At 40.0% G+C, this 24,476-nt stretch overlaps 2 protein-coding genes and 2 pseudogenes across 4 annotated transcripts; 1 reads left to right on the top strand and 3 right to left on the bottom strand.

The window, feature by feature from the left end:
* The first annotated feature begins 497 nt into the window (after window positions 1-497).
* LOC104600208 (uncharacterized) lies at window positions 498-3,684 on the top strand. Its single transcript, XM_010263044.2, has 5 exons — window positions 498-1,852; window positions 1,959-2,032; window positions 2,130-2,259; window positions 2,822-2,889; window positions 3,016-3,684. The coding sequence occupies exons 1-5, from the start codon at window positions 1,765-1,767 to the stop codon at window positions 3,352-3,354; spliced, it is 699 nt and encodes a 232-aa protein (XP_010261346.1). The 5' UTR covers window positions 498-1,764; the 3' UTR covers window positions 3,355-3,684.
* Window positions 3,685-5,528: 1,844 nt separating this feature from the next.
* Window positions 5,529-8,667, bottom strand: LOC104600197 (UDP-glycosyltransferase 89B2 pseudogene; annotated as a pseudogene). Its single transcript, XR_016084686.1, has one exon. The product of XR_016084686.1 is annotated as a UDP-glycosyltransferase 89B2 pseudogene (transcript).
* Window positions 8,668-14,541: 5,874 nt separating this feature from the next.
* LOC104600188 (UDP-glycosyltransferase 89B2) lies at window positions 14,542-16,443 on the bottom strand. Its single transcript, XM_010263022.3, has one exon. It carries the CDS (start codon window positions 16,256-16,258, stop codon window positions 14,786-14,788), a length of 1,473 nt encoding a protein of 490 aa, XP_010261324.1. The 5' UTR covers window positions 16,259-16,443; the 3' UTR covers window positions 14,542-14,785.
* A 2,430-nt stretch (window positions 16,444-18,873) lies between these two features.
* LOC104600185 (UDP-glycosyltransferase 89B2 pseudogene) lies at window positions 18,874-20,894 on the bottom strand (annotated as a pseudogene). The gene has a single exon (XR_016084684.1). The product of XR_016084684.1 is annotated as a UDP-glycosyltransferase 89B2 pseudogene (transcript).
* Between the last annotated feature and the right edge of the window lie 3,582 nt (window positions 20,895-24,476).

The raw sequence follows: 24,476 nt of genomic DNA, 5'->3' as shown, positions 1-24,476 counted from the left end.
ACGCCCATAAATATAGCCTTTCTTTACTGTGTATTTATTGTTAATGATGATGGGTTAGCAATTCTATGCAGTAACCACTTGCCCATGTTCCTTCCAACTCTTAATTTGATGCTCATGCCTTCTTGGGGACTACTCACCGGCTATAAATTACCAATAAAATAATAGGCTCATTAATCTACTAAGTTAATTTGTTCTTCGGGATGGGAACTGGGAAGTAGGATATTTCTGAACTCATGCTTTTGGGGAGCTTTCTCCTATACTCTTTCCAAACAATACCTAGGCTCCTTTTTTCGATTAAGTGGGAGCTTATCTTTCCACTTTAGTCAATAAAGCTGTGTTTGGTTTAGAAAATAAAAGAGAAATAGAAATGTGAGGGAAAGATTAAAGAGGTTGATTATCTCCTATACTCTTTTGGGGAGCTATCTCATATATATACTCTATCCAAACAATACCTGCAAATTTGTTTGAGTTCTTTTCAATGTCGAAAATGCAAGCAGTGTTTCAAGAGGTTGACTGATTATTACCAAAAGGATTAAAGAACAAAGAGAGATTGATCAGGACTTGATAAAACTACCAAAGACAAATGACAAATATTGCAAGATATTTTAGTGAGAAGCTTGAAAGGACATGATGGGTGTTCACCTATATATACCTTTGATGTCCTTAGAAAGAGGACCAGTCTCTTGAAAGGGGGAGGGGGTGGAGTGTTGAGCTCTCTTGTTTACTCATTTTAAAATAAAAAGATTCTGCAGTTGTGAACCATGTTTGAAGAGTATCCAAGGGATGATGAGTAGCTGGTTTTTTCACATTCTTTATTTTGTTGTCATATTTGAGCTGTATGTCGAATCTCTGACTCAGTCTCCCTTGCATCTAAACTGAGAAAAGACGACACTTGACCATATTTTCTAATCAACATTCAATGAGAAACCTCATTTACTAATCAAGTTAAATATGCCATATAAATTAAGAAATGAGTCCATAGTTGAGCTCAATATAATTTTCGACTTCTCTAGATATTAGAAGCTAATGTGATGTGATGTTAATCTCAACAATGTACTGAAACCATAATTTAACTTGTGTTCTTTTTTTATTATTCCCTTTTAAACAGAGAACAGAGGCACTTAATGTAGTCAAGGAAGAAGCCGAGTTAATTCAAACAACCCCTTATGAGTTAGACTTGGTTCGAAATCGTTATTTTAGCTTCATACTTACTTAGAACAAGTTAAGCTAAGATTAGCTGAGTTAGGTAGCCTGCACTACCATATGAATGTGTGCCGGAGACAAAGTTGTGTTCTGGCATTGCTCTTGAAACTTGCTTTCCGCAGCTCATGATACTAATTATACAAAACGCCAAATTTGGGGACTAGAGTCTTCAATCACCAATATAGAAACCCTAGGTTTTAATGAGTGGTAAATCACTCTCCTCCTGCATGCATGGCAGCAGACAAGCGCAAAACACCCGTATCTTCCATTCCACGCTATCTTACGCCTCCCTTCTCAAACTCTGAAGCCAACCCAGAAAACCACGTTCAACTTTTCAAGCTTTGAACGCTGTTGTTTTCTACATATGTAGACAGGAGAAAGTGAGAAACTTTTTTATTTTTTATTTGAAAGAAAAAGATAGATAAAAGAGATATTCCAACCCTAGCTAGCTTTGACTTGGGATTGGACTTTGGCCTCTCTATAAAGCCAGCTTCTGTCTTCCTTCTTTCTTCTCTTTTGTTGTTGACAAGAAATTAAACAAACATACCAAGGAAGAGAAGGATGGCGCTTACAATGTTTACACGCTCAGTAGTAGGGCTTCTCCTCACTGTTCTTGCCCAAAGGGTCTCTGTTGCACAAAACCACCAAGGTAGGTATACATACGACTTTCTTAATTGATTTCAGTAGAAAACTGAGTTTTAATTTCTGTACATGATCAAGGTGCGACTAACTCTTGGCCTTTCCTTAATTTGTAGCTATGAGGACAGAGGTGGTCGTCGGTGCAAACGGGCTTGCAGAGAGTGAATTGAGTAAAGTGTCTGTTGACAGGGTAGCTTAATTTTTATTCCATTAATATTGTTGTTTTCTTATACCATTTTGTTACCCATTAAGAGTGTTTTTGCCCCCTAAATCAAACATATTAACAGGAACTTTTTGATGGGGTGCCTGCTGAGACTAACGCAAGAAGCAATAGGCTTGGAGGAAGAAAAGTTGCAGCCGGTAGTGTCCTGATGATGGGAAAGGAATCTTCAGAGGGAAAGAGTCCAAAGATTTCAGGTGCAGCCTGTTCTCATGGAAAATTTGATGACTATGAAGGGGAGGGAGAGTTGTTGAATGTAGAATGTAAATTGAAGGATAGAAGTCTCCTAAGTGTCAACGTCAAAGTAGTTGATTTTATAGCTTTTAGTGCTGATTATCGTTTCCCCAAATCCCACCCACCTAAGAATAACTGAGAAACATATAGCAGTGAAGCGCATCAAATTAAAGTAGCTCCAGTTTTGCCTTTCTTTCTTTAATTTGTATCTACCTATGTTCTAGGGAAAAACAAGTGGAAAACATCTTCATACTTGTATAGTTGTATTTACGTAATAAGACTTTGATGTTTAAAGAATTTATTATACCAAGTGGCCCAAAGTTCCTATATATGTTTTAAATTTAATGGATACCATCTCCTTTTGTTTCGAAAATTGCGTTGGACATAAATAAGATGACTGAGTTTTGATTTTGTAGCCTGAGGGGTTGTTTAGACACTCATCCAACCGATCGAGTTGTATGATATAATTAAGTTTTGGGGGGGAGGAGGAGTTTCAATTTGAATATTTGATTTGGTTGGATGCAGGAGGAGATGAGAATGTTTATTCAAAGAAGTCCATTGGAACACTGCTGCCAAGGAAGATGAGTGATAAGGTCCTCTCTCTCTCTCTCTAAAGGATTTGAGACAGTTTTTCGTATATATATATATATATTATATTGTTCCATTGTTCATTGTCCCACAAACTGACACTGGATGGCTTTCTCATCTCAAATTTCCAGAATGACAGAAGCATGCCAAAGCCAAAGCCAAAGGCATTGAATTCTGACAGCAAGGAAATTCAAGGGAGTGGACCAATTAAGCTCCCATACTCTGCTACCTGCAGCCAATTCATGAGGCCCCAAGGCTCTGATGCTATTTCAACTTGTGACAGCTTGAAATGTTCATCAAGGTCTAGAAGATTATTAGGCATTCTAGAATTCCATAATCCGTTTGAGAAGAGTGAAAACCAACAACTTCTTGAGGCCACTAACGAGATGGTGAATTTGCTGCATAAGGATTACAGAGCAAGCCCTCGTCGAAAGCCGCCAATCAACAACAATGTGCCTTTGAAACCATAGCTGGTAGCTTAGGTTTAAGTACAATTTTGTCCCCCCTCCCCCAAAATTAAAGGAATTAGGAAGAGAGAAGGCCCTCCCTTTTGATCCAATTTTTGAAGCCAAACATCCATCATATAGGGTAGGGTAGGAAGGAAATAGTAGAAAAACTGTAAATTGACATGCCTTTAGTAACCCTTGTTTTAATGAAATTAGTTACTTCTGTGAAAGATGGGAAGTATTGTGCTCCTACTCTACTATCTGTTACCCAGGCATCTTTGATATGTATCAAAATGTTTCTTGATCAACGCATGGTCACAGAAGCAGGATTGATTTATGCATGATTCTTTTATCAACTGTGAGATATATTCATGAAGCAAAGGCGTAACATAGGATCAGGAAGGGGAGTTTGTTTCAAATTCGGAAAATATGGTCCCCCCCACCCGTCATGTTGCCATTCCTAACATCATCGTCATCAGAGTAAGTTGTGGCACTACTTGCAACAGAGTATCTTATTTGGTCAAAATGGTCAAAACTTGTAGGTAGGAAAATGCCCATTTTGGCTGTACCATTTAATTTGGGGATATCATCTTATCTTGTTAATATTACCATTACAATCTATTCGCATGTAACGTTATGTAATGTTGTTACATAACTTATAATCTTTTCTGTGGTCGATCTTACGGATTAAAAATCACTTGCCATCTCTCTAGCTAGTATCTAGAAACTAGAATTAATCTAGTGTATCCTCAACCTCTAAAGATTTTCTCCAATCAGCTCGGGAGAACGTATTTAATTTTGTTTGTATAATTGTAACTCCGTTGCAACTCTCCTCAATTAATCCTCCATTTCAAGGACGTTTATTTCAGCCTCCTTGGCCCTTTCATTAGCTTTGTTGTCCAACTCCATCAACGCCTCCCTATTACGACCATACAATGAGCATTCCTTCTCCCACCTTCAACACCACACATTTTTCCTTCTCTTTCAACGAACCTCTTCAAAGCTTCAGCGTTCATACTACCTTCAGCCTAAAAACAGCACATCTACATTAGTCCAGAATCACAAATCCTAGAGAAACAAAACAAAGAAAAAAAAAATAATCAATAAATTACCCTAAGAAATGTGTATAAGAAAAAGACTAATTTAGCTCTTTCGATTTCTTTATCAACGATTAAAGAGTAAAATATGGGAAAAATTCCCAATTAGTATCTTATACTTTGGGCATAGTGTTATTTTGGTCTCTAAACTTTAAAATGCCATAATTTAGCATCTGAACTTTTAAAATATGTCAACTAATACCTATCATTAGACAGGTTCATGGGCCGACCGGGCCGGATTTTTACTCTTCATAAACAAGATTTTGTTAGGCCCAAGCCCGGCCCTAATAAAAAGCCCAAAACCCGACCTAACAGAAGAGAATTCTTGTAAGATTATTTTAATGAAAAAAAGCGCTGCATCATTGTTTGGGCACCTGCATAGTTTTGTGAGATTATTTTAATAAAACTTTGTCTCTAACTCTCTCACTCAGTGAAACTACCCATATCCCGAAGCGTTTCTGTTTACAAAAGTGTGTTCAAATCGACAACCCAACCGATGTTTTCTTTTGTCAAATCACCTCCTAAAATAAACAAAGGGTGTGATGGTAGAGATTCTAATAGGGCTTCTCCTTCCTTATGTACAAGAATCTCTTCAAACTGACACCGCAATCCCTGTCTTCTTTTGTCTTTTGTGAAACTGTGACTGATTTGAGCACAAGCCTCTCAATAGGTGTTTTGTCTTTTGTCCCTTACTAACCATAGAGATGCTTTTTGGGGGCTTTTTATTAAGCATTAAGATACTTTCTTGGGTTTTTTTTTTTGATTTTGAGAGGAAAAAAGTTAATCAATGTAACTTTGATTCTAATTGATTAAAAAATCTATATTTAATTTTTAAATTTATATGAGAATCAATGAAATTTATATATTCATCTGTTAGATAATTAAATTAACTTTTTCATTTAAGGAAAATTTGTCAATACTAAATAAGATAAAAATGCCCCTTTTAATAATGAAATATTTATGATTAAGATTGTTATTATCTTATTTATATGGAGAAATAAAAGAATATGAACAAATGCACTTATCCGAATAAGTCTTTCTTAAAAAACTCTTACCTAGGTAAGTGTGTTTACCCAATAAATAATTTACCAAAAAGTAAATGGGCATTTAAATATTTAACCCCTTATTATTATGAGTGAAAAAAAAAACTAAAAAAAGTGTAAAATACAAGCTTAACATGAAAGGAAACATAATAAATAAGTGTGAGCGGTAACCATTTAAAAGCTTCCGATTCCAAATACCGAACAACATTGTTGTAAACTGAAAGTTTCACATGGAGACCCTGAAAATATGGCCGGCCCGGCCCACGATCACGATTTTTTCTTGATTGTCACTTTGCCCTCAATTTTAACCCATTTAAATCATTTACCAACTGGTCCAAATCCTTGAACGAAGTACCCCCTGGATTGATTGCATGTAGCGCTGCCTGACGAGTCTCCATTGCTCTCACTCTCACACTCTTGGTCTTGGGCCCATGAGCACCCACTGACTCGGCAATGGCTTTAGCCAACTCCGTAGAATTTGGGGTGACCTGCCTACCCTCGCAGAGCTTCACAGCCATCCCCTTTTCCTCCACCAGTAGCCTTGCGTTAATAAATTGATCGGCGCCCATGGGCCACGCAAGCATCGGCACACCCGCAACCAGTGCCTCAAGCACCGAGTTCCACCCGCAGTGAGTCAAGAACGCGCCTACAGCCCGATGCCTCAGTATCAACACCTGTGGCGCCCACCCCCTAATCACCAACCCCCTTCCCCCCACACGCTCCTCAAACCCTGACGGAACAACACCGGAAGCTCCTCCCGTGAACGCCGTGCTGCCGCCGCTGGCCTCCTTCACACACCACACGAACCGACACCCGCTTACCTCCAGCGCAGCGGCCAGTGCCTCCATCTGCTCATTACTCAACACGACTTGACTCCCAAAGCACACGTAAACCACGGTATGATCCTCAAATCTATCCAGCCAACTCATCACGTCGCCGGCTGCAACCGAGTTGGATCCACCCCTCTCGATCGATGGATTGTCATCAGGAGGGAGCAGGGGCCCCACCGCCCAAACGCGGTGGGGTCCCAACTCCTCCCTCACGTAGTTCATCAGATACACGCCATCTAAATCTTTAAACGAGTTGAAAACTATTCCCCAACTCGCTAAGTTGGCGAGAATAGAATCCCTTATAAAATCCATCTCCGGCTCTCCCTGAACATAGCTGCGGAAGATAGGACTGAGCTGCCACCAGGGATAGGTCGGGGAATTCGGAGCTTTTGAGAACGTTATGGGAAAATTAGGATCGTTGGGATTTTCTCTCGTAGGAAGGTCGCGCCAGAGCAAATGCATCAGCGAGATGGCCGCAGCGGAGGAAGGAGAGAAGACGATGCGAGGGATACCGAGCTGGCAGGCAAGGTGGTGGGTCCACCCTAAAAAGAAATCGGAGATGATTGCGACGGGGGGTGAGGGTTGAGACCGGAACCAGTGGAGAATAGGATCGTAAAGCTTCCCCAAAGCGCAGTACAGAGCAGTGAAGGAGGTGAATGGAAGGTCCTTGACGTTCTCGACGCCAGCGGGTATAGAGGGATGAGGCGGAAGAGGTAAGACCAGGGTTTGGATGGAAGGGTATTTAGAAAGAAGAGGGCTTAGTATGGGGACGTTCTTGGGTGTCACCAGTATGGTGATGGTTAAGCCCCGAGCTGCGAGTTGATGCGTAAAATCTAGTAGCGGTAACATGTGTCCCTGCGCAGGGTAAGGGAAGATCAGTATGTGAGCACCACCACAACCAGCGGAGTCTAACATATTTATCTTTCAGACTGTATTCAGGTTTCTCCTTTTTCAGGGACAAAAAAAAAAGAAAGAAAAAACACCTCCAGATCAGAGGTTCTGTTCCCCGCCTTGATATATAAAGGGGTTCTGACAGGAGGAATTAATGTTCACCGCCTTGGCATGTATGGTTGAGGGCTGATCTTGAGAATTATTACTCGCTCCAATCGATCAAATTTTGAATTTTTTTTTTTTTTTTTTTTTTTTTGGGTTTGGTTTTTCTTGGAAGGCAAGCCTGAGCCTTCTGACCTCCAGGGTGGATTGACATTGACCTCTTATCTCATGGTGAAACAGGAAGACAAGTCACACTTTGGTTCCTCCATGAAAGTAGGGGATGAAAACACTGCCACGTAAAGAATTTGAATTCAAAACATCGACATGAGCCGCTTTGACTGTACCAAGTAGCTAGTGTGCTTATGCATAATTGCTGTTTGATTCTCTATTTAATACGCAGGCCAGGCCGCGCATGTGCTAGCTTCGTTCACGTTGACAATCTCGAGTTGTAAATGTAAATTAGTAATACCTGACAAACGGATTGGTTAATAATCGTATTAGTCGGGAACCGTGGGATGCAGCGCTTTGTTTATCGAAAAATTAAGGGTAAATTTTTTAAATTATCCTTATCGTTTAGCTAATTGAGTTATTTATATATTTATCTTAAAGTATTCTTATCTTTAAAGTATTTCTATCTTTTCAATAATTGTTGAAAATCTTCCCTATCTTTTAACTTTCTGTCGCACTCCCTTTATATGTGATATTACGTGATTAATATTTTTTTTTTAAATTTCTAAAATACCTTTCTTGTGAATTTTTCATAGTCCTCAACTTTGAGACGAAGAGCAGAGCGATAGGTGATAAGAACCCCTTCTTTTGATTTCTCTCGGTCCTCTCACTGCCTCCATCTGTTACTTTCTCCCCTCTTCCCTTCCATCTTCCTCCGCCATAGGGCCTCTGTTCAGCGTCTTCTACGACGAGAATAGAGGAGTTGCAGCAACGGTGCACCTCTCTTATTCTTGATGCTCACCAACTGTGTTTATCAGATCTGACAAAGCACAACACCAGATGATACGATATGCTACCACCCGCAGGGGAGAGGGCCAGAGTAAGCAAGATGGCATCGAAAAAGAAGCTGTTCAATCCGATCAAGAGATTAAGGTGTAAAAACTTGTTCTTAACATTTCTGTCGGTGAGAGTACTGATTGCCTTACTAGAGCAGCTAAGGATTTGGAGCAACTCAATGGTGAAACTCCAGTTTTCTCTAAAGCTACTGTGCGGTCATTTGGTATCCGTTGTAATGAGAAAATTGCTTGTTATGTCATGGTTAGAAGTGAATAGGCTATGCAGATGCAGCTTCTAGATTGATGTATTTGCATAAATCCAGAAGTACTTTTTCGTTTTTACCTTCTCAATAAACTTGGTTCCTTCTTAGAACTAATACGCGGTGAAGTAAATACAAATGGAATGGATGCAAAATGCAGGTAGTTGAATGTGTGAGTAATGTGTACAAACTTAATTGGTTTAATGAAAAGATGTTTATATAGTTGAAGACAGGAGAATCCTGCACGAAACAGAAGCTTTATTTCAAAACAGCATTCGAACCTTGGAAATCTAATGGCTCCTATGCTTCTAAACAGTTTGGTGTAGCCTATGATGCTTTGTCCTTGAGTAATCTTGACAAGCTAACTCAAAGTAAAGAAAGACCAAGAAATATTTGGGCGGAGTGAATTGACCATTGGCCTTGCATTGTATTTATAATGGAGGAACTGTACAAAGAGAGGATTCTATCTTCCTAGATAACATTCAAGAGATAACACAAAACCAGTTCTCATCTCAGTAGGAAGGATAATTGTTATCCTATGGATGGAGTCCTAGATATACAGGAGTGTAACAACTGGATATACTCTATGACGCCCCCTCAAACTCCATGCTCATCATGAACATGGAGTTTGTCCCGTAAGAAGTGAAACTGATCACCGGCAAGGGGCTTGGTGAGAGTGTCAACAACCTGATCTTTGGAAGAGATGAACCACACAGTAAGCCGTTTTGCAAGCACAAGATCCCAGAGAAAGTGAAAATCAACCTCAACATGCCGAGTCCGAGCACGAAACACAAGGTTGGCAGCAAGGTAAGTGGCACTGATGTTATCACACCAAATAGTAGGTGTTTCAGAGAGAGTGATGCCAAGATCTCGAAGAAGAGAGGAAATCCACAACACTTCAGTAGTAGATGTAGCACAAGCACGAAAATCGAACTCGGTGCTGGAGCGTGCTACTGTGGCCTGTTTGCGGGAGCTCCAGGCAATAAGATTAGGCCCTAAATAAATAGCAAATCCGCCGGTGGATCGTCAGTCATCCGGACAGCCTGCTCAGTCAGCATCTGAAAACACATGAAGTGTAAGAGAGGCAGACGACGTCCGAGAGATGTATAGACCATGCATTATGGTGTCCTTGAGATAACGCAAGATGCGTTTCACAGCTACCCAATGAACATTAGTAGGATCAGGAAGAGGGGAGTCATCATGACGAGTAAGCTTGGGATGAACAACCATAGGAGAGGAAATCGGTTTAGCAGCACCCACGTGAGAACGATGTAGCAGATCAGTAATAGACTGACGTTGACTAAGAAGAACCCCATTAGAATGCCAAAGAAGCTAAATCCCAAGAAAGAAAGCAGCAAGGCCCAGATCCTTAAGAGAGAAATGCCGAGAGAGCTCTTGAATGCAGTTATGAATAGGACTTTGGGAGTTCCCAATCAATAAGACATCATCCACATAGATAAGGAGATACAGAGTAACATGTTTAGAGCAAAACACAAACAGAGAAGTGTCAGCTATAGATGTTCAAAAACCCATCTGTGCCAACTGATGAGTGAGATGGGCATACCAAGCTCGCAGAGCCTAAAGAAGCTGTAAAGAGCTTTGTGCAGCTTGCACACCTGGGCTGGTTTGGTAGGATCTTCAAAACCCTTAGGCTGTCTAATGTAGATATCCTCACGAAGTACCCCATTGAAGAAAGCATTATCAAAGTCAATCTGATGTATACACCATCGATACATTACAGCAAGAGAGAGAATGGTACGAATGGTTACGGGTTTGACAACCGGGCTGAAAGTAGTTGTAAAATCAACCCCAGGAATCTGAGTAAAACCCTGTGCTACCAAATGCACCTTGTACCTGTCAATGATACCATCTGCCTTCCGTTTGATTTTATAGACCCACTTGCTCCCAACCACATTCATGTCAGAGGAATAGGGAACAAGACTCCAAGTACCATTAGAAACCAATGCATTAAACTCTTTAGTCATGGCATCATGCCAATGAGTAGATTTAACTGCTTGTGAATACCTGGAGGGTTCTGAAGTGTCATCACCAGAATGAACTTACAAAGATTGTGGTAAAGGATACCTGGTTTTGAGCTGAGAACGAGGTGGGAGAGACCCATCCATCGAATGAGTCACCATTGGGTGCTGACTAGAAGGCTGAGAAGCAACAGGGACTGATGCAACAAGAATATCCTGTATGGGATGGGTAGTGAGTTGGAAACTGATGAGATGGTGGATCTGAATCTCTCTATAGCAGTGAGTCAGAAACTTATGATTCCGGAGAAGGAGCTGGAGGTGACAGCGGCGGTTGTAGATATACCCCAGTAGGGGAGATGGATTCAGTGGGAGCAATCACAAAATACCCTGGGAACTTCTGCTCATCGAAGAGAACATGTCTGGAGATGTACTCCTTACCAGTCGCAAGGTGTAAATAGTGATACCCCTTATTTTTGTTGTTGTAGCCAAGAAAATTGCATTGTTGGGAACAAAAATCAAACTTGTGGCGATTGTACGACCGAAGCCGAGGATAACAAGCACGTCCAAAAATTTTGAGGAACCTGTAATCTGGAGGAGAGCCAAAGAGAACCTCATATGGGGATTTGTGCTTCAGAGTGGCAGTGGGAAGCTGGTTAATCAGATAAATTGTTGTAAGGGAAGCATCTGCCCAGAAGGAGAAGGGGAGCAACAAGGAAGCCAGAAGAGACAGGGTTGCTTTAGTGACATGACGATGTTTCCGTTCAGCACAACCGTTCTATTCATGTGTATGAGGGTAAGCGAGTCAATGAGTAATGCCAATAGAGTCCAAGTAAGAAGATAGTTTGTGATATTCTCCACCGCAGTCCGATTGTAGAGCCTTGATTTTGGTCTCAAATAAATTTTCAACATGACGCTTAAAAGATAAAAAAGGCATCAAACACATCTAATTTCCAGTGCAATGGAAATAACCATGAAAATCTACTAAAAGCATCAACGAAAATTACATAGTATCGAAACCTTGCATTTGATAAAATTGGGGCTGGTCCCCATACATCTGAAAAAATTAAATCTAGAGGACGAGAAACAACTAAAGAGGATGAGGGGAGAGGTAACCTATGACTCTTACTGACTTGATAGGACTCACAAGATAAATTAGAGCTGATACTAAAATGACATTCATAAGGAAGACCGAACTGGGTGACAACTTGCTTGACTACTCGCATTGTTGGATGCCCAAGACGTTTGTGCCAATCATCAACAGAAGCAATCTCACTGATCAATGCAGAAGGTTGACTTGTATGATTCACCTCGCTCGGAAACCGATGCAACCCATCTCTACTGGTTCATCGCAGCATGATGTTCCCCGTATAATCCTTCACAAGAAAATAATCACCATGAAACTCAAAGAACAATTTGTTATCTCGAGCAATATGTAAAATTGAAAAATATTATTTAAAGAAAAATGGCGAGTAGCAATATGTAAAATTGAAGAACCAACATTCTTAACTTCCAAGCCTAAACTGTTACCGACTTTGACTTGATCTGACCCACCATATTCAAACCGAGTTTGCAGATTGTTGACATCTGGCGTCATGTGATGTGTTGCGCCACTATCCGGGTACCAGGTTGGATCGAAGGAAAACTGAGACGGAGGAGCAATATTATTGTTGTAGGCTGCCAGTTTTGCTTTTTCATTCTTGTAATTGAGATCATACCGCTGGCGACATTTAATCACACCATGCCCGAGCTTATTGCATAGTTGACAAACAATTGTATTACCACACCCTCTGCCACCATTTTTTGGGCGGTTATCTGAAGAACCATGCCCCCTGCCTGTCCTGCGGGTATTCCCAGAAGAAGAGTATTGATTATTATTCTGATTTTTATTTTTAAAATTGGCCATATTGGCCGTAGGGGGTGAACCAACCATGGTAGTATTCTGTTCTAACCAGCCTTCATGGCCAAGAAGAATGCCTAAAGTATCATCAATATCGAGGTCCTCTATGTCGGACCTGTTAGTAATGGTAATAACAACAGACTCATATTCGGACCCTAATCCGACTAATATATACATAATTAAATCACTCATTTTTACTGGTTCAACTACAACTGCAAGACTATCTGCTATGGATTTAGCTTTACTGACATATTCGGAAATAGGCATACCTCCCTTTTTGAGACTTTGAAGCTGCCTTATGTATTGCATCAGCCTGGATCGTGAATAGTTTGCAAAAGAATTGGCTAGAGCGTTCCATACACCACAGGATGATCGATGTCCTACAACTTGGGCAAACACGTTCTCCGTGAGCGACGCAATGATCCAGGACATAACTAGTTGATCATTCTCAAACCATTCGACGTTTTCTGAATTGAGAATCATCTGACCTCCGTTTGTTAGATCTGGTATATACTGAGGAGGTGCAACAATAAAACCATCTACGACCCCATTAAACAATTGATGTAGAGAACCGGCAGCAGCTGTGCCTTCCAAAGCAAGTAGTTGTCGTTGGTGAGCTTGATAGGGAGATAATGGATCCCACTGTGGGGAACCGAATTTGAACCTACCACATTCCTAGGGGCTAACGCACCTGACGATTGCTGGGAGGCAGAACTGAAGTTGTTGGAAGCCATGGGATCGGCAAGGCTCTAATACTAACTCAAAGTAAAGAAAGACCAAGAAATATTTGGGCGCAGTGAATTGGCCATTGGCCTTGCATTGTATTTATAATGGAGGAACTGTACAAAATAGATAGAGTTCTAGATAACATTCAAGAGACAACATAAAACCAGTTGTCATCTCAGTAGGATAACAATTATCTTAACTCCGAAGGATAATTGTTATCCTGTGGATGGAGTCCTAGATATACAGGAATATAACAGTTGGATATACTCTAATAAGCTAAGAATGAATATGTAGGATGTGATTATGATATAGAGAGCCATCCTAAGACAAGGAAGTGCTGCCATAGTGAATAGTGGTTCCATATTGAGTTGCAGAAAATTCAGGTAGTTGAAGCTTGAAGATGCTACTGACGACACAAAGCTGTTGGGATATCCACAAACCTTGACCAAATTCTGTTATTTCTTGATAGATGCTCTATAGGAGAAAGGTGCAAAAGTGAAGCTTTTGATCTGCTCTGCTTAACCCAAGAACCCAACTAAGGTTTTGATTGTTGGGGTATGTAACAAGCTGCATCTTGGAGCAATTCAGGGGAATGCAATTGAAGCTTCATTCAGAGCTACAACGGAGGAGATTGGAGCAGAGTTCTTCCATGAGATGTTTGATTCGTCATGGAAAGTCTTGGAGTGGAGGTGTGTAGGGCTACTATTCTAGGAGCATTGCCATAACTTACATTACACCAGTAACGAGAAATTGAATTCCCACTTCAAATACAAAAACTAAGAGCAATCAACGAAGTAGATCAATGTATTATGTATTATGGTCAATTACATACGTATTGCATAAGAACAGGAAAAAAATATCACTTCCATAAAAGCTTCTTAGTTATTCTAAATGTGGGATTCAAATAATAAATGAAATAAAAATCATCAAAATATAATATATTGTTAACAAAATAAATCAATAATGCATTTAATATTATATATCATGATCACTTCAATTAATATTTTTAAAATCAATAAAAACTTGAACCAATGACTTAAAAACACCACATTCAAACCAATTTGCAGCTCAAAGTTGCTAACACATAGTGCATAGGGGTGTAAAAATTTTCTAATTTATAATTTACGAGGTAATTGCCTGTTATTATCAACCTTATTGGAGCATATAATATTTGTTGAAATAAATAATAGATAACTGTAGTGGCTAAAGCCCTTATTATAACGTCGGACCAGTGGCAGGTCAGTAGTCTAAAACCATTATTATAACGTTGCAAGTACACCCCTTTCGTTATGTCTCCATTATCAATGTAACAGAAAATCCTGATGTCAGACAATTGAATTAATAACCGGTCAACTGCTAACAGCATTACAAACACCCCTTAATTGGTTGATGAGAAATGCATATGGATATCTTACTTTCTTATGTTTGGGGGGGTTTATTTGTTACAACGGGCTAACTTGGTTCGGTGGGTTTAAACCCAACCCGGCCTAGTCTCAACTCTCAAGCAGGAGGACCCAAGGCCTGGGACAAAGCCATATATGTAATGTAATGTATGGGATACAACATAATATTATTTTGCATAAAATTCTAATCGTCGGACTAATACAACAGTAAAAATTCAACTTGTCACTTGGCTCTCGATTTTATATTAAATTTTAATCCATTCAATTCATTTACCAATTCGTCTAAATCCTTGAACGAAGTACCCCCTTGCTTGATTGCATGTAGCGCTGCCTGACGAGTCTCCATTGCTCTCACTCGCATACTCTTGGCCTGATCACCCACTGACTCGGCAATGGTTTTAGCCAACTCCGTAGAATTTGGGGTGACCTGCCTACCCTCGCAGAGCTTCACAGCCATCCCCTTTTCCTCCACCAGTAGCCTTGCGTTAATAAATTGATCGGCGCCCATGGGCCACGCAAGCATCGGCACACCCGCAACCAGTGCCTCAAGCACCGAGTTCCACCCGCAGTGAGTCAAGAACGCTCCTACAGCCCGATGCCTCAGTATCAACACCTGTGGCGCCCACCCCCTTATCACCAACCCCCTCCCTCCCACACGCTCCTCAAACCCTGACGGAACAACACCGGAAGCTCCCCCCGTGGACGCCGTGCTGCCGCCGCTTGCCTCCTTCACACACCACACGAACCGACACCTGCTTATCTCCAGCGCAGCGGCCAGTGCCTCCATCTGCTCATTACTCAACACCACTTGACTCCCAAAGCACACGTAAACCACGGTATGATCCTCACATTTATCCAGCCAACTCATCACGTCGCCGGCTCCAACGGAGTTGGATCCACCCCTTTCGCTCGATGGATCGTCATCGGGAGGGAGCAGAGGCCCCACCGCCCAAATCCGATGGTGGCCTAACTCCTCTCTGATGTGATTCAAGTAGACGCCCTCTAACTCGTTGAACGAATTGAAAACGATTCCCCAACTGGCCAAGTTGGCTAGAAAGCCATCTCTTATGAATTCTGAATCTGGGTCGCCCTGAACATAGCTGCGATAGATGGGGGTAAGCTGCCACCAGGGGTATATCGGGGAGTTTGGAACTTTGGGGAATGAAAAGGGGAAATTGGGATCGTTGGGGTCATCTCTCTTGGGTAGGTCACGCCACAGGAAATTGGTCACTGATAAGTTGACAGCCCCGGAAGTATAGAAGACGATGCGAGGGATGCCGAGCTGACAGGCTAGATGGTGAGTCCACCCCAGAAAGAAATCGGAGATGATGGCAACAGGGGGTGAAGGATGAGAGTGGAACCAGTGGAGGATAGGATGATAAAGTTTATTCAAGGTGAGCATCATAGGACGGAAGGAGCCCTCTGGGGCGTCCTTCATGTTCTCTACGCCAAGGGGTAAAGACGGATGAGACGGGAAAGGTAAGACCAGAGTTTGGATGGAAGTAGAAGGATGTCTGGACAGAAGAGAGTTCAAAATGGGGACGTTTTTTGGGGTAACCAATATGGTGACGGTTAAATCCCGACGGACAAGCTGGTCGGTGAGATCGAGAAGAGGTATCAAGTGCCCCTGCGCAGGGTAAGGGAATACCAATATGTGGGTACGGCCGCGGCCGACGCCGACGCCGGCGTTCGACATATCTTCAGATTGATTTCCTTGATCAGAAAGTGATTCTCTTGTGAAAAGCAGAAGAAACTAGCTAGGGTAAATTGCTGAACCTCCCCCTTATACCTCCTGAGTTCTGAGTTCTGAGTTCTGACTGACATCGTTCATACCCAACTTTATGCTTTATATTAATAGCACCGTCACTAAACAAAAAACCTTTATGATAAATGCTATTCTAAACTTTTTCTTTTATTGTTGTTTGGTTTGGGCTTTATGTTGGTGTTTTACGAAATAGCCCAAATCACTTTCTAATTTCACAAAGATAAACGTTTCCTCGTCTTTTGCTGTTTTGAAGGGCGTTATGGATGATTTGGTATCTAATGGTCCAATAGACGGGAGAACAAGTAGATCCGTCTTAGGGTCAATGGCAGGAAGAAGACAATAGATGGTTTATGAACAGGGGAGACTTGCAGGAAGAAGTAATGGATATGCAAAAATATAAAAAAAAAAAATGTCAATATGAACTAGCTTACCAAAAGAAAACGGAAATATAGAGGGTCTTAGGGTTGATAGCCGTCTTATTGGCATCAACGAACTGGAGAACAGTAGATAGCAGCGATAGTTTTCTCTTCAGTCGAAACGATGGTACAATGTTCTCTTCAGACGTGTTAGGGTGTTTGAAAAAAAAAAAAATAAATATTCTACAGAGTTTCGTGGTCATTGATGCATCGGATCAATCAAATAGAAAATTAGAATTGCAAAAAATACATAAAATGATAAAATTTTTGCAAAATTTGCAAAAACAAAGAAAAAGATAAAAAAATATAACAAAATACATACTTCAATAAAAAGTAAAAAATGTAAAAAAAAATCATAAATTCATAAAAAGATTCAAATATGTTTAGCAAACTAAACAAAAATTATAGAAAAAAACATAAATTTTATGAATTTTATGGAGAGTGTAATAGGGAAGGACAAATTTAAAAGCCAACTTATCATTCAAATGATCAAAGTTGGGGGTATTTTGGTATTCATGCTTCCATCAGCTCAAGGTAGTGAAGGAGGAGTAGCTGCATCAATATTAAAAAGTTCAAGGGAGGTTTCAGAAATTTCTTAGAAGAAGTAGGTAGGGGTGTCTATAAAAACCCGAAAAACTGAATCAAATCCATCGGTTTGGTTTCGGATCGAGTTTTTTGAAAAATCGAAGGATCAGTTCGGTTTTCGGTTAACCTACAAAAAACCCAACGGTTAACCAAACCGACTGGTATATATATTTTTATATCTATTTTTAATATGTCACATATTTTTTATGTATTATATATAAATATATACTTATATTATATTTATAATGATCTATTTATAAATATATTATATATTTTTCAAATATTTATAATATATTATATGTCATTTATTATTTATTATATAATATTATACATATATTTGTATAATATATATTATAAATATAGAAAACAAAAAAATCAAAGAACTGAAACGAGCAAAAACCAAAACCGGTAGACCGATTAAACGGTGGTACCAGTTCAGTTTTGGTTTAGAGAATTGGAAAAAACGGTACCACCGGTTCGATTTACAAAAAAATGCCATAATTCGATTAACCGAATCATGAACACCCCCTAGAAGTAGGGTAATAATGGTGTCCAAAGTGAAGTGGACGAGTAACAAATAATGTCTTGATGAGTTGGACTATGATGTGGATTTAATGACATGCAAGCACAACAATTAGAGGCCTTGAGGTGATTCCCTAAGAGGAGCGTTCCAATGCCTAAATCAGTAGGTGAAACTGTGAAAGAGGAGGAGCATTCCAACGCTAGTTGTAGCCAAGCAAGCTGAAGAGCTTTAGAGCTAGAGAGAACAAGAGTTACAACGAGCAACTGAGCGGGCCAGTTCTTTATTTCACCGATCACGTTCAATCCATTAATAATTTGTATTTAGGTTGTGTTTGGAATGATTGTTGTTTCTGCCCCTAAGGTTTTGGGTTTTGGGTTGATTATGTATTTGTTTGGCATTGATGTTGTAGTTGCAGCACTGTTTTATGAGAAAACGGTGCTGCTGATGTGTGGGTTAGAAGTACTGTTTTCTGTCTTTTTTTTTGTTTGGAATCATTGCTGTCAAGTAGGACGTTTCTGAGAGCAATAACAATTTTTTTGTTTGGTACTAATGCTTCAAAAAACATTTTCTGCACTTCTACCCATTATCCAATGTCATATCATTACCCTGTTGTCATTGTAACTCTAAAAAATGCTTAATTTGGTGTTAACTCTAAGTCATGTTTTTCCGACTTTCAAGGCGTGACATAAAACACCATTTTTTTTATGAAAAAAATGATTCCAAACATATAGCAGTTTCCTAAAACACCATTTTTTTCCTACGATAGCATTGATGTGGTGCCGTTGGTCCTTAATCGAGTTGTTGTTCGCACACGATAAAAACAATAACGATAATACCCTAATAACTCTAAATATGTGGTCCGAATGTACTAATCACCGAGTTTGGATCTACTCCTTATAAACAGCAGATCCCAACTAATAATCACCAACCCCACGTTGTATTGCAATACTGGCGTCAAAAATGGCCGTTGTATAATTCCCGTAGGAGTAGGCGAGTAGGTAACCAGTTGACCCAGAACAAAGTGCTAAATTCTAGTTGTCCAAAATGAGTACTCATTCACCATTTACAATCTCTCGGAAAACAATAAAAAACTTAAATTCACACGTCCTGTTCTCTGTCGTCTACCACACTCAATGGAATCCAGCAGTCTATTATAGAATATTCTAATCGTGTTAAAATTGAAGTGCACATAAATAATTCACCAATCCTTCCAAGTCGTTGGATGAAGTTCCACCTCCCTTGGTTGCTTCTAGCGCTGCCTTACGCAGCTCCGTCGCTCTCGCTTGCACCCTCTCGGCCCGTTCTTCGCCCACCGATTCGTTAATGGATTTAGCCAACTCTGTCGGATTTGGAACCGTCTCAGGACCCTCGCAGACCTTCACGGCCACCCCAATTTCCTCCACCAACAGCCTTGCATTTATAAATTGGTCTGCTCCCATCGGCCAGGCAAGCATCGGCACACCCGCGACGAGTGCCTCCAGCACCGAGTTCCACCCACAGTGAGTCAAGAATGCGCCGACGGCCCGGTGCCTCAGTATCAACACCTGAGGAGCCCAACCTCTTATCACAAGTCCCCTCCCTCCCACACGTTCTTCAAACCCTGACGGAATAACCCCATATTCTCCCGCCGCCTGCATCGTGGTAGCCTCCTTGATACACCAAACGAACTCAGACCCACTTTGCTCAAGACCGGCCGCCACCGCCTCCATCTGCTTGTTTGTCAACACCGCCTGACTTCCAAAGCAAATATAGACCACCGAATTATCTCTACACCTGTCCAACCAAGAGATCACGTCGCCGGCAGCCACGGAGCTGGACCCACCCCTCTCGGTTGTTGGATCATCACCTGGAGGAAGCAGAGGCCCTACAGCCCAAACCCGGTGGTGTCCTAAATCCTTCCTCATGTGAGTAAAGTACACGCTCTCTAACTCGAAGAAGGAGTTGAAAACTATTCCCCAACTGGCAATATTGGCAAGAAAGTTATCTCTTATGAATTCCGAATCTGGGTGTCCCTCAACATACCTGCGATAGACAGTGGAGACCTGCCACCAGAGAAATGTGGGAGAGTTGGGAACTTTGGGAAAGGAAATGGGGAAATTGGGGTCGTTGGGATCGTCTATCTTGGGAAGGTCTCGCCACATGGAATTCGAGAGTGACAAAGTCGCCAGGCCGGAAGGAGAAAAGACGATACGAGGGATGCCGATATGGCAGGCGAGGTGGTTGGTCCAGCCCAGAAAGAAATCGGAAATGATGGCAGCAGGGGGTGAGGGATGAGACTGAAACCAGCGAAGAAGAGGGTCATAAAGTTGGCCCAAAGCGCAAATCATAGGAACGAAAGCTTGGGCTGAAAGGTCCTTGACATTCTCCACACCAAGGGGTATTGAGGGGTGATTGGGGAAAGGCAAGATGAGGGTCTGGATGGAAGGGTGTTTAGAGAGAAGAGGTGTTAGTAGGGTTTTGTTTTTGGGCGTTACGAGTATGGTGATGGCTAAGCTGCTGTGGAGGGCAAGTTGGTGGGTGAGATCGAGCAGCGGCAACATGTGACCCTGCGCTGGGAAAGGGAAGACCAGTACGTGTACACTATTGCCATTACCACCACTGTTGCCGGAGTTTGACATGTCGGCTGAGCGCCGTGGAAGCAGATTCGAACTCTGTTATAAACTACACCGGATCTGTTGGCTGTTGATCTGCTACCAACAATCGCAACAACCCTCCCAAATGCGACTGTAGTAACTATTAATAAGAAAGCAAATTGTAAATCGCTGAAATTGGGAGGCGGATAACAAGTTCGAGTCCGGATTTCCTGCCCACACAAACTCTGCCCACGTTTACCCCAATTGTTTAGGGTAGAGGTGGGCAGGGGATCCAGAGTCGTCCACGTTTATTCGACAATGACCTCTCATAAACATTTACTGTATTGGTCTTGTTAGTTTGCATTTGGCATTCAGACTTATCTCTGAAAATACTGTATGGAACACGCTATTTTTAAATGCAAAAGAGATAGGCCCTTAAAATAAAGAATTCCAAATTATACTATCTTTACCCCCTCTCATTTTGATTTTATGGATTCATCCACTTGTTACCCGTTACGATACAATCTATATGCTCTCGAAAAAAAAAAGAAAATTGCAGATTAATACCCTCTATTTTGGGATTAATCAAACTTTGGTCCCCAAACTTCAATACATGCTAAATCCAGTAGTTAAACTTCCAAATGTGTCAATTTGGTATTAACCATTAACCAGCCGTATATCCTGTGGCATCTTGTGTGATTATAAATTTTTGAAAATGTCAAAATTATCATTCTATTCATCATCTACTTCCTTAAATTGTGCTTACTCTACGAAATCCACAAACCCAACTACATGTTTGCGGATGAATTGTCTTTCTATGGATGGCTTTGGGCTCTGCAGCTTTGAATTAAGAGGTTTTGGGAACAAATTTTTGAGCCCCAGGTTCTAACAACCTATCTAAAGTAATCATCGTAAACATTGGCAGCATGGTTTTACACCAATATTAAATGTTAGGAATAGCTTAAAAGAGTAAATATTTGAATCAGAAGAAGCTATATATAACACAGCAACCTAGCCTTTCAGATAAAGCCAACGCACATGGAACATCTTGTTTGTTCTTTTGTCCATCATAGTACTGAAACCTCGTTGTAGACAACGATCCATTACAGAATCCAGGCAAATTTACGCATTAGGCACCCATAAAAATAAATATTTATCGTCGAAAGTAGTGTACAAGACTTGAAATATCCCCATTCCACTACATATAGAAATGTCATGTCATCCATATTTTGAAATGCCACCTCACCCATATTCTGAAATACACAAAATGACCATTTCACAAACGAGCGTTAATTTCCCTTTCCTCTTCCCCCATTCACTCCCACCTTCGTTTTTCACCTCCGTCCAACAACCTGAACGTCTTTGCTAGAAAACCTACAATGTAGCGCCTTTGACCCTCTTCACCAGCACAAACTGACGAAAGCAGAGAAATATCCCTTCCTTCCTTTGATGTGTCTTCTGCATCGGGCCTAAATGGACAACAAGCATATAAGTATGAGCTGTTGTAACTTGGAATCGAAGTATTTGAAATTTGGCGTGGATTGTGCATTTAGTCATCAATGAAATGAATTTGGTTATTCAACCAAGTGGTGTTCGCCCATTGTATATTCTTAATATATCTTTGTTTTACATAATCAGATTCCCGTATAAAACTTTACATGCATCTAGCAGTGCAAAATCAAACTAGCAATGCAACCTCATAGCGGAATACACGGATGGCGGCAGACAATGCATACAAAATTAAATTAGTAGTGCAAATTTTGGCGTACATCTAATTCCTTTTCCACTTAATCAAATTCCTCTACTATGGATTCACCTTCAATGCTTCCCAAAGAATATCCAGATGGTAAGTGGTATTTATGTGACTTGTTTGTCACAATCCCACAATTGGATAATGCACACGACACTCTTAAAATCATATTAGCGGTGCAAATTTTGGATATATATCTAGTTCCCCTTTTAACTTAATCTAGTTCTACCATGGATTCACCTCTAGTGCTTCTAATATGATATCAAGATGGTATCAAACTAGTAAGATAATTGTGGACGACAACGGATGGTATCAAACTAGTGATGCAAAACTCGACATACATCCAGTTCCTCTTTCCATTTAATATAATTCATCTAACATGAATTCACCTCCAATGCTTCTGAGAAAATGTCGGGATGGTAGGTGGGATTTACATGACCATTACAACCCCATGGTGGGATACGTGTGGATGGTGGCGAAAAATGCTCATAAAATTAGATCAATGGTGCAACATAATATACCCAATTCCCCTATCCACTTAACCAGATCCTTCTACCATTGCTACACCTCCAATGCTTCCAAGAGTATATCGAGATGGTATGCAGGGTTTACGTGAATCTTTTGTCACAACCTCACGAGGGGATATGCACGGACATTGGCGGATGATGCCCACAAAATCATATTAGTCGTGCAAAATTTTGATGTACATCTAATTCTCTGTTCCACTTAATCTGATTCCTCTATCATTGATTCACCTCTAATGCTTCCGAAAAGATATCGGGATGATAAGTGTGGTTTATATGACCCATTTGTCATATCCCAAAGGTTGGATAAGTGCGAACGGTAGTAGACGGTGGTTACAAAATCATACTAGCAGTGCAAAATTTGACATACATTCAATTCCCCTTTCTAATTAGTCTGATTCATTTGGCATAGATTGACCTCCAATGCTTTTGAGAGGATATCAGGATGGTAAGTGGGGTTTACGTGACCCATTTTAGGGGTGGATTCAAGCCGAGAGCTATTTGAGCTTGGTTCGCCAAGGTAGTACGAGCCTCGAGCTTGAGTCAAAATCTCATAAGCTCGAGCTCGACTTGAGAAAAATGTTTTGTAAAAAAAAAATTATATGTAAAAAATATTTTTTATTTGATATTTAAAAAATTAAGAATTATAATAATTAGTGAAATAGAATCTTACTTTTTTTTGTTTGTTGATAAAGTATAGATTTTTATTCTATATTAGCAATTACCCTTCTCTACTTTTTTTTTTTTGTTTCATAGGGCTACACAATGGTGGTAGCCCATCTCCCATCTCCCATCTCTCTCTTGATCTCGATATATATATATATATATATATATATATATATACTAAAAGAAGAAAGTCTAGGAATTTTCATATTTTTTGGATTTTTAGTTTTTTATTCAATGTCATTTTTTGAACAACCAATGAGGGACTTTCTCTTCCGCAGACATTCTTGATAACTTAAATAATCTCCTCTCCTAAAATTTCTCCTAAGCTACCTCCCCCTCCTAAAACATTTCCTAATCTATCTCACAACAAAGCATCCCATTGTAAAACCTTTTTCCCATCCCCTATATATGTCTCTCTATATATTCCTATCTCTATCTTTCTCTACCTTCTAAATACATACATTTAGTTTTTCATCAATGTATTAAAATATTAATGTTTAAGTCATTTTTTTTCAAAATAGTTTAACTTAAAAAACTTAAACATTGAAATAAGATGAGTAAAAAATATCTAAAATACAAAAAAGAGAAAAAATAAATAAGAAAATAAGAAAAAATAAGTAATAAAATATAGTTATTAATTAAAAATATTATTATAATTCATCAATAATATTTCCATGTTGTTATTATAAAATTTAATAATTAATTATAATAAATTTATAATTATAAAGTGATAAAATTTAATTTCAATTTTAAAATGATTAACATAATGGAAAATTCAAAATAAGTTACTAATTTTTTATTTTAACAATAATAATTGTTAAAATTAATTACACTTATATTATACTGAATTTAAATTTAATTTTAAAATAATAAAAAATAAACACAAGAAATCTAGTTCAATATAGGTTTGCCTTCACACTACCCAGGCTAGGCTCCTCATTTTGCCACATCATCGGGCTCTTAACCTATAGACACATCACCCTACCTTTCAATTCACTACCATAACAAAGGTGGAAGCTTCCCAAACATTAATAAAATTATTGATGCAGTACAAAAGGAGGCTAATAAGTTCTACGAGAGTTGGAAATCACTATAAGACATGTAAGAAGCAA

Source organism: Nelumbo nucifera, chromosome 3 (genome assembly GCF_055504915.1).
Source record: "Nelumbo nucifera cultivar China Antique chromosome 3, China Antique-T2T, whole genome shotgun sequence".
Classification (NCBI taxonomy): domain Eukaryota; kingdom Viridiplantae; phylum Streptophyta; class Magnoliopsida; order Proteales; family Nelumbonaceae; genus Nelumbo; species Nelumbo nucifera.
Note: the sequence above shows the minus strand (reverse complement) of the source record. Positions and strands in the feature narration are given on the sequence as shown.